Source organism: Zingiber officinale, chromosome 1A (genome assembly GCF_018446385.1).
Source record: "Zingiber officinale cultivar Zhangliang chromosome 1A, Zo_v1.1, whole genome shotgun sequence".
Taxonomy (NCBI): domain Eukaryota; kingdom Viridiplantae; phylum Streptophyta; class Magnoliopsida; order Zingiberales; family Zingiberaceae; genus Zingiber; species Zingiber officinale.
Window position 1 is genome coordinate 50100233 of NC_055987.1, and position 11001 is coordinate 50111233.

At 40.6% G+C, this 11001-nt stretch overlaps 1 protein-coding gene across 1 annotated transcript; it reads left to right on the forward strand.

Annotated features, from left to right (window-relative positions):
• Nucleotides 1-6654: 6654 nt before the first annotated feature.
• Nucleotides 6655-10233, forward strand: LOC122024770 (fasciclin-like arabinogalactan protein 15). Its single transcript, XM_042583467.1, has 2 exons — nt 6655-8097; nt 9957-10233. The coding sequence occupies exons 1-2, from the start codon at nt 6756-6758 to the stop codon at nt 10028-10030; spliced, it is 1416 nt and encodes a 471-aa protein (XP_042439401.1). The 5' UTR covers nt 6655-6755; the 3' UTR covers nt 10031-10233.
• Nucleotides 10234-11001: the final 768 nt, after the last annotated feature.

The window sequence follows — 11001 nt, forward strand, 5'->3', positions numbered from 1 at the left end:
ACTAGCCTCACATGATGTGAGGCAGTGAAGATGAAGAGGGGCAACAGATCTGTGGTTGTTTGCAGGCGGTTAGTTGATCACCAACGGTGACAGTGGGAATCATCCAACAATGGTACTCTGTTAGAGATGGGAATAGGAGATGGTGGTTAGCGATGGGTTATACGGCGGTGTGCCTTGTTAGGACCCTTGGCGGCTGGCTAGAGGGGGGGGGGATGAATAGCTCCTACATAAATCAAACAAACGAACCATTCTCAGACTTATAACTTAATTAAAATAAACACTTGCATAAAAGAATAATAAAGAAACTAAAAGAAAAGAGACACCGAGAATTTACTTGGTTACAATCGGGGAGGTTGTTAATCCAAAGAAGTTAAAACGCACTAAAAATTTCCTTCAGGCAGAGAAGCCTCTTTACAGCAATGAACATACATAAAGACGAAGCTAAACAGAAAAGTAAAAGCACACAAGTGTTATTTGGATATTTTTGGTTGTTGTTAGCTTCTGGGAGTAAGACTGCTTATATAGCCCTGTTCGGGGTGCCTAGAATGAGATAATATTTTATCCACGATGCAACAGTACGCGCCACGTTGAATTTGGCTAAGTTTTGGGTTCCAAGCTCCCGGAAGGGTCCCGAGTGCCTCGGACTGCTCCGAGCGCCCAGAATGGTTCTGAGTGCCCCAAAGGTGAAAGTCAACCTTTTGTTGACTTTCTCTCCGGGCCTCCAGCTTCAGCTTGGCTTGCTTCAGTCCAGGTCTTCCGCTCCGACTCCGCTCGCCTGGGTGATTTCGACCATCCGAAATAGGGCTCACCCGAATCCAACTTCCGGCCTTCTCGAGCAAGCTTCCGCTTCGACTTCTCGTCTCTTCGAATCGCTGCGTGCTTCCTTCTCGTCCGCCAGCGTACTCCTCAACAGTTTTTCATCTCTCGGACGCACCAAGCCTGTCGACTCTCTCCTGTGTTGACCTTCTCACTAGCTGCGTCTTTTGCTCCTCAAGCAATCTTCCGCTCCTGGCTTCTCGTCCCTCAAAAACACCGCACGCTTCCTTCTTGTCCGCTGGTGTACTCTTCCGCAGCACCTCGTCTCTCAGATGCACCGAGGCCGTTGACTCTCTCCCGTGTCGTCCTTCTCGCTAGTTGCATCTTTTGCTTGACATCCTGAGCTCCTAAGTTCCTACACACTTAGACACAGGGTTAAACACAATAGAACCTAACCTAACTTATTTGATCACATCAAAACTATCTTGAGGTACCAACAATCTCTCCCTTTTTGATGTGAGCAACCCAAGTTAAGTTAGGGTAAATCAATCATAAAGTAAAGATAATAATTTACAATTAAATGCAAAAATTTGAAATGGGGTACGAAAAAAGTTAAGCTACCTCCCCTTAGACTTAATCTTCCCTTCTTCTCCTTTGATCACATAAAAAATGTGGTAGCAAAAAAAATCTAAGGATAATTTTTCAAAAGTAAGAAAGTTTTTAGCTTTTTAAAAAAAAACTTTGAATTTATTAAGTTAAAATGACTTGGGGAAAAAAATTATGAATCTTAAACACAAGTCTAAGAGAATACTCTAAAAAAAATTGAAAGTGAAAGCCTTAAGATAATTTTGAAAATTTTGAAATATTTTCTGATAAATAGAACATGTATTTTGGCATAAGAAAATACATTTTCATGATTTCAAAAATTCCTTTTTTAAAAAATATATTTAGATAAATAACTTTAAAAAATTTAGAAAAATTTTCTTAATTAGCAGGGATAACTCTTGTGAAATAAAAAATTTTGAATAACAAAATTCAAATGTAAAAAAAAAAATGAGATTTTTCTATAGATGACTATTGAGTTTCTCTTTCTCAAAAAAAAAAGGAATAAATTAATTTCGAACAATAATTAAACTCAGAAAGAATTTTGTAGTTAAAGAAATTCAATTGAACAAAAAATTAATACAAGCATGTTTTTAGAATCCAAAATAGATTTCTTCCTACTAGATTAACAAGAAATTTTTTTAGGTACATGCTTTCTTGACAATTTTCTAAAATTCTAATTTTATAATTAGTCTATTATAATTTCTAAAATTCGAAGCAGAGAATTTTGAACATGCAGAAACTTTTAAAGTTTGTATTTGCTCCATTAATAATTTTTTATTTTCAATTTCTAATTTGCAAGTATCTTTCAACAATATTTTTATAAGTTTAAATATTTGGTCAGGAGGTAAAGACCGTACCTGACTTATCTTGTCGACTTCTAATGCTCCCCCTATAGAGCTACTTTCCTACGAAGACTCTCCCCCTTCATAAATGCTCATCTGGGATGAGCTTTCTATGCCCTCAGGAAGGAATTTGGCTATTAGGGTTGTCCCGGTAATTTCTTCATTATCGGATTCTTCTAATGATGACTCGGTGTCCATCGAGGAGTTGGATTCGGCTTCAATTGGTTCTTTGTTGAGCTTCAAGAACTTTTCTCAAAGTTCTTTCGCACTTTGGTAGCTGCTAGGGATGTAAATGAACCAAATGATTCGCGAGCTATTCGGAGCTCGATTTGGTAAAAAACTCGTTCGAGTTCGTTCGTTTATTTTATTGAGCCGAGCTTGAGCCGAGCTCGAGCTCAATTTCGAGCCGAGCTTGAGCTCAATTTTGAGTCGAGCTCGAGCTCAATTTCGAGCTCGATAATTTTATCGAGTCGAGCTCGAGCTTAAGGATATTCGGCTCGCGAACATGTTCGTTTATAGGCTCGCGAGCCAAAAAAAAACGAGCCTTAAAACGAGTCAAAAAACGAGCTCTAAAACGAGTCAAAAAAATGAGCTATAAAACGAGCCTTAAAATGAGCTTTAAAATGAGCCAAAAAATGAGCTCTAAAACAAGCCAAAAATGAGCTCTAAATGAGCTCGAGCTCGCTTAACGAGTTAGGCTCGTTAACTTTGATAATCGATCTAATAACGAGCCGAGCTCGAACTGTTCGCGAGCTTGATAATTCTAAAACGAGCCAAGCTCTAGCCTTGTGATAAAAGCTCGAGCCCAAATATAACTTAAACGAGCCGAGCTCGAGCCTAATACTATTCGGCTCGATTCGGCTCGTTTACATCCCTAGTAGTTGCCAATTCTGTCGAGATCCTCCACCAGTAGTATGCTTATTAGATGATATTCAGTTCCATATCCGTGGGACCGGCTCTAGGGGGGCCGCTGATGTGGCGGTTCCACATTTTTTTTTTATTAGATGATATTCAGTCTTACCATTTGACGTAAAGTTGTGGCGCTATTTTTTGGTCTAGAGGTATTTTTCAATTTCTTCTCTGTTTGTATTCTTTGGTGCTTCATAACCATATTTCATTATTAATAAAATATTAAAATATATTTTAAGAAATACCTCCATTCGTCGCTTCCAAAACGTGAACTCTCCCTCAAATACTGGTGGGTAGATGCTAGCTCCGACCATCGTCTTTGCTTCGATCAGCGGTTAGTCCTCCTGAAGCAACCTGACTCTGATATCACTTGTTCGGTCGGCTAGAGGAGGGTGAATAACCCATGCACAAATCAAACAAACGAACCTTTCTCTGACTAATAACTTAATTAAAATAAACACTTGCATAAAAGAATAATAAAGAAACTAAAAGAAAAGAGGCATTCAAGAATTTACTTGGTTACAACCGGGGAGGTTGTTAATCCAAGGAAGTTAAAGCACACTAAAAATCTCTTTTAGGCGGAAAAGTTTCTTTATATCAATGAACACACAGAAAGACAAAGCTAAATAGAAAAGTAAAAGCACACAAGTGTTGTTTGGATATTTCTGGTTGTTGTTAGCTTCTGGGAGCATGACTGCTTATATAACCCTACTTGAGGCGTCTGGAAGGGTTCCAGGCGTCTAGAATGGGATAATATTTTATCCTCGATACAAAGGTACGTGTCATGTCGAATTTGGCTAAGTTTTGGATTTCGAGCGCTCGGAAGGGTTCCGGGTACCCCAGACTGCTCCGGGCGCTCGTAATGGTTCTGGGTGCCCTGGATTGCTCCGGGCACTCGGAATGGTTCTAAGCTCCCCGAAGATAAAAGTCAACCTTTTGTTGACTTTCTCTCAGGGCCTCTAGCTTTAGCTCTGTTTGCTTCGGTCTGGGTCTTCCGTTCCAGCTCCGCTCGCTTGGGTGATTTCGGCCATCCGGAATAGGACTCACCCGAACCCAACTTCCGATTTTCTCGAGTAAGCTTCCGCTCCGGCTTCTTGTCCCTTGGAATCGTGGTGTGCTTCCTTCTTGCCCGCCAGCGTACTCTTCCACAGTTTTTCTTCCCTTGGACGCACCGAGCCTGTCGGCTCTCTCTCGTGCTGACCTTCTCACTAGCTGCGTCTTTTGCTCCTCGAGCAATCTTCCGCTCCTGGCTTCTCGTCCCTCGGAAACACCGCACGCTCCCTTCTCGTCCGTCGGTATACTCTTCCGCAACACCTCGTCCCTTGGACGCACTAAGCCCGTCAACTCTCTCCCGTGTCATATTTCTCGCTAGCTATATCTTTTGCTCGACATCCTGTGCTCCTAAGTCCTGCACACTTAGACATAGAGTTAAACACAACAAGATCTAATATAACTTGTTTGATCACATGAAAATTACCTTGGGGTACCAACATGTCCAACACCGACGGTAGTAGAGGCCCGCGGTAGTGGATGCAGTGGTCGCGTCTGGCCATGGTGGCTGGAGAAGATGAGAGGCAGCAACGACAGGGTGACGACGATGGGTGATGGCGACGAGGGAGGCGACAATGGCAATAAAGAAGCTAGGGCACGAGCCTAGCTAATATATTCATCTTCTTAAATTTCTCATACAAACTCTTCTTAAATTCTAAAAAAAATTTATAAAATTATTTTTCAAATAATACTTATTATTTAGTTATCGTATATTACACGAAGTTAAAGGATATTATGATCAATGAATGTGCTCTTTAATAAATATTAAAGTCTGAGTACATTTTTTTTAATTAGTTAATTGGATTTTAGATGATCTTCCTTCTTATGCACCTATGAAGTAAAATTTGAAGACCCCACAGGTCATCCAAGTTGGTATGTGGTGGGATGCTTGCCATATGAGATTGCGGGGTCAAAATTCAGGGTAGTCGGGGTGTAAATCCCCGGTCCCTGTGCAACTCACCCCACCGCCACATGCTCGCTCAGGATGTTGTGATTTACCTCCCTCGTGATGGCCTTGGGTCGGGTGCGGCGGGGGCGCTGGGGGCGAGCGATTTCACCTTTTTGCCACATACAAAGTAAAATTTGAAAAAATATCCTACAGTTTCATTTTACTAAAAAAAAATCTTATAATATATTATAGTTGGTTTCAATACTTGGATAGTCTAACAAATGTCTTGTCGATGCACCTTCCAATTAGGAGTGAACATTCGGTTAATTCAATCTATAAATTAACTGAATTAATCGAAAATCGATTTAGTGTTGATTAATCAACTAAAATTGAATTAACCGAATTAGTTATTTCAGTTAATACTAAATTAATTAAATTTATTTAAAATAATAATAAAAAGAATTTATATAATATTAATATCAAATTAATCGAATTAACCGAATGCTCATCCCTACTTCTAGCGGCATGTGTAAAATTGAGTGCGCCTTTTGAGCATGGGTAAAGTTGAGTACGTTTTTTAAATAAATTGTTAAGTTGATTTAACTAATAAAAAATCAAAACTTAGCTAAGTATAGCTCACTACAGTTTGTCCCTAATCAAGTCAGTTAAGCTTAGTAAACCATATATACAAATCACGCAAAATTCTCAACCGATGAATCATACTCGGTTTAACAAACAGCTAGGCATTATCAGAACTGGAATAATACAAAAACGAAGTGACTTAATTTGATAAGTTTTTAAAATTGCTAAAAATTTAATTAGCTACAGATTATTTGAAACACATTTAATATCTATTTATTATTTAAAACTTTTATATTAAAATTCAATTAATATATTTTAATTTTTTACTTATTTATTACATAGGCCGAGCCACTTGGGTCAAAACCCGAGCCCAAGCCAAGTCAGGGATGTGATTGAGCACTTCGAGGCTGGTTATCTGGAGCGGTCGTAGCCTATTGTAAAATCGCGACACGACGAAACTCACGAGTCATCTCCACGTCAGCCTGTTTATATCTGGACAGGCTAACTGATTTTGACAAAAAGCCCAAATTGATTTAAAAATAACAGAAAGTGGAAGCATATTAATCATATAGTATCATTATATGGTCAATCAACAATGGAATACAAGACAAAATAAAACCTCTCCCATTAGAACTGACTGGGAAGGCCACAGTCACCGACACCCACACACCCACTTTTTCCACCATAATTAAAAAAGTTGTTAGGGAATTTTTATATTTAGTTTAAAAGCGGGCTGAAAATGGAAAACAAAAATTTTAAAAAAAGAGTCGCCCAACGCTGAAGCTACGACGACAGCTCATCTTCCCTTTCTGCTATCGTTTACGAGTCGTTTCCCACTTGAAGTGTAATTACCATTCTCTCCTCACTCTGTAATTGATGTAGCGAAAATGTTGAGGGTGGTTTGGACTTTTCATGATACTCTGTGCAGCGCAGATCTGCATCCGGAAAAGACACGAACTCTAGTCACGAGTGCACCACGTGATGCTTTGCCTTCAATGCAAGGAGAACAGGAAGCGGCCTTTCCCTCTCACCTCCGCCGTCTCCTTAAGAAGCAGCAAACACATTGACAGCAAGAAGAAGAAGAAGAAGAAGAAGAAGTCTCCTTCTTCCTCGGCTTCGCCATGGTCGCCCCTTTGATGGGAGGCTCTGCCACGCTCCTCTTCTTCCTCGTCATCGTTTCCTCGTCCGCGTTGCAGCCGGTATCCGAAGGTTCCGCCGCCACATTGCCCGCGGCGGGAGCTTCGTCACCCGGCGGCGTACAGATCAACTCCAACTCGGTGCTCGTAGCCCTCCTCGACTCCCACTATACGGCCCTCGCTGAGCTCGTGGAGAAGGCCCTACTCCTCCCTTCCCTCGAGGCCGCCGTCGCTCGCCACAACATCACCATCTTCGCCCCTCGAAATGAAGCCCTCGAGCGCGACCTCGACCCCGACTTCAAGAACTTCCTGCTCGAGCCCCGTAACCTCCGCTCCCTCCAGACTCTTCTCCTCTTCCATGTCCTCCCCCTCCGCATCACTGCCTCCGACGTCTGGCCCCGCTCGACCCACCACCCCACTCTCGCTGGTTACCGCATTCACCTTGCCGACGGACACAAGGTGGGTCTTGCTGCCGTAGTTACTCCTGACGCGGTGGTCCGCCCCGACGGCGTCATCCACGGGATCGAGCGGTTGCTTGTGCCCAGATCTGTGCAGGAAGATTTCAACCGCCGGCGTAGTCTCGCTGCCATCTCTGCGGTTCTCCCCACCGGCGCCCCGGAGGTGGATCCCCGCACGCACCGCCTCAAGAAGCCAGCTCCCCCCGTTCCTCCCGGCGCCCCTCCCGTGCTCCCTATTTACGATGCCTTAGCCCCGGGGCCGTCGCTAGCGCCGGCACCAGCCCCCGGGCCGGGTTCCGGCAAGCATTGGTTCGACGGCGAGAGCCAGGTTAAGGACTTCATCCAGACCCTTCTCCTATACGGCGGCTACAACGAGTTCGCTGACATTCTGGTGAACTTGACGTCGTTGGCGACGGAGATGGGGCGGCTTGTGTCGGAGGGATACGTGTTGACGGTGTTGGCGCCTAGCGATGACGCCATGTCGCGGTTGACGGCGGACCAGCTAAGCGAGCCCGGGGCGCCGGAGGCCATCATGTATTACCACCTCATCCCGGAGTACCAAACAGAGGAGAGCATGTATAACGCAGTCCGGCGATTTGGGAAGGTGCGATATGACACGCTGCGGCTGCCGCACAAGGTGGTAGCAAGGGAGGCGGACGGCTCCGTCAAATTTGGCACCGGCGAGGGTTCCGCTTATCTGTTCGACCCTGACATCTACACCGATGGCCGTATCTGTGTACAGGGTATCGATGCCGTGCTCTTCCCATCCGATGAGGAGGCGCCGACGGTTCCTGTTTCTCCCGCTGCTCGGAAGGCTGAAATCGCTCAGGTCAAGTCGAAGGCCAAGCTCAAAGCCAAACTTAGAAGAGGTAACTTTCTCAATTGTTTTGTCTCTTTGATTACCATTACTATTTTCTTCATGTTATTTCTTGTGCACTTGTGCTTGTTTAGAAAAAAATAATTCTTGGACGTCGTTTGCAAGGATATAAATTTGGTAAAATTAGTATTTGACAAACATAAGAAGCAATACTTGTCGCATTCGTCAGACTCAGCTTATGATAGGACGAAAAGAAGTACATTAAAATCCTGAGCATTCATTCATATCTGAAAAATAACAATAATTTCACCAAAAAAAATTTATTTTTATTTTTGTTTCACTTTCTGTTTTCAAATACATGAACCATGACTATAAATCCTTAGCATAATATCCCCATTAGATGCCTTGTTACTCTTACACTGATGTTCATAATCTACCACTGACTTGGTGGCGATAAAATCAAAGTAGTGTAGATGTTTCATCTATACTATAATTCATGTTTTCATTATGACCCGATAGTTTGTTCATTTGTGTAGAGATTTGTGGTTAAAGGGTGTCAAAGTTGAGAGTATAATGTTAGCTTTGGACGTCTTCAATTGTTTTTGAAGCTAATATTCTCCGTGTGTGTTAGTCCCATATATAGTATAGACCAAAGCTTGAAATTTCTAACCATATCAGAGTTTGATTTTTGAGCAGAACAATACAGTTTTGGTACATTAATGTGATAGTGTTGATGTGTGACATTGGCAATGAATTACAAGTAAAGAAAAGGAGACGAAAAAGAAAAAGAAGAAAGACAACTATATATTTAGGGGCAAAGTTTAAGGATCATTTCACATTGGAGTCTAGTTCTTGATTGGAATGATACATGTTCTTTACCATGTTGTGTTGATGCTGAAAACACTTTAGCATGCATAGAAGCTGCGTTGGATTAATATGTGTTTTATGCATTTAATACTTTTACTTAATTTTTTACATGTCACTAGATAGTAAAGCATGTAAAAATGAGTTCTCATTTAATTTTTTATTACTTTGATTTTTTTTTTTACTTTTAGTAAGATTACATGAATTATTAATTGAATTAAAAATAGTTTTATTTATTTATACTTCACTTCATGTTGAGAAGAATTTGTAGAGGTTATACGCTTATACATTTAATTTACTTATTGATAAAAAACTATAGAATTAGAATTTTAGAGAAGATACAAAAACAATAAACTTTACTTAACTTCATCTTGCTGCATTTCATAATATGCCAACACATAAGGTGAGATTATATTGCCAATCAATATCGGATTTCAGCAATTTACTGGAGTGCGTATCAATCATGCAAATTGATATGTTTGAGATTCCAAACTATGGCATAGACAAACACGATTGTCTATTATGTCTATATATTAAAAAAATGTCTCTCTCAACTGAATCATTTTTGGATTGAATGGAGTTTACCCTAATTTAACATGGTATAAAGCTATTTCTGATGGTTGTGAATAGGCTTGAAGATAAAATGTTCCAAGCCAATTTGGCAAGTATATCGTTCCATTGTATTTATCTATTAGAACGATGTGCTTGCCTTATTAATAAAGATTTTGACATGAATTTGGCTCCACCCTACTTCAATCTTAACAAATTAATCTTCAACAGTCTTTTAAATCTCTACATCACTAATAGGTGAATGGTCACCTTCAAGAGCTAGAATTATTTTCTTGGTGCCATTTCAAATCCCAGCAATTAACTAGTTCTGACACTAACATCTTAACCATTCCCTCAGAAAACGTTAGCTTGCTTGTCCGGTCATAATATATTCTTAAAAGTCTATAGATTGGTATTGGCGAAAATAATAGACTATATGTCGGTGCATGTATAAATCTGGCTTGTATTGCTAAACCTTGCTTTTGTCAATTAATGCAGGGAAATTGTTAGAAATTGGCTGCAATCTGCTCGATGCGCTTGGTCAGCGTTCTCGCTTCTCTACCTGTCAATAAACAAAAGAATGAGACAAGAAAAAACTACAGGTAAAACCAGAACAAAGCAATATATTACCTATCGATTAGCTTTACTCAATAATATTGATTCTGAATGGAGGGGATGGATGAACTTTGTGTTGGTAATGGTGACGATGGTGATTACTGAGATATCAAGAAATGTATAGCAACATACTTGTCCGCAATGCAGAGTCATTCTTCAACAATGCTTCCCAAATATATATTACTGTCTTTGGTCCATTGTTTCACATGTTCTTGTTTTGAGTTTTGCACTAGTAACAAATGGAAAGACCTATACTCACTTTCGTTTAGTGTTGTATGGAAACATTTACTTGAGCATACATTTGGATGTGTGCTGAATATTCAGAGATCATTGACACGCTTGCAAACTAGTCATATAAAATATGATGCCATATATTCATGCATCTATTTGTAAGGATACAAATTGATTGCTGATAGCATTGTTGAGGGGTGATTCATATTTGGATAAAGATTAATATAAGGGATGCTATGAAAGAAAAATTTGTTAAGATTTTATATAACAGAATTTTGTTGTGATTTTTCATAACAAAATTTTGTTACGATTTTATCGGGTCTGGGGTTTAGTATTATTTATAGGGACGATTGTAAGCCTATTGTACAACAACAAAATACAAGAATCATTAGATATAATTCTCTTGTGTAGAGAGAATTCTAATAAAGTTTCGGTCGTTTTGTGGAGTAGGCAAGTCGCCGAACCACGGTAACTCTTTTTCTCTTCTTCTTCTTCCTCGTGTTTACTCTCCTTTTGTGCGTCTTTGTCTTGTTGTTCCGCGCAATCTGTTTTATTTTTTCTCTTCCTCTTCTTTCGCGGTTTAGAGGTTGAGAGGTGTTGCCCTCTCTTTGCGCAACAAGTGGTATCAAAGCTACAGGTTTTTTGGCGGATTTCTTGAATATGTCGAGGGCGACTTCTGCGAAGTTTGATATGGTGA

Excerpts from the sequence above, each read along its gene's own strand:
- LOC122024770 (XM_042583467.1), top strand. The coding sequence starts at position 6,756 with ATGGTCGCCCCTTTGATGGGAGGCTCTGCCACGCTCCTCTTCTTCCTC. Across the intron at positions 8,098-9,956 it reads CAAAGCCAAACTTAGAAGAG|GGAAATTGTTAGAAATTGGC; the intron begins GTAACTTTCTCA and ends CAATTAATGCAG.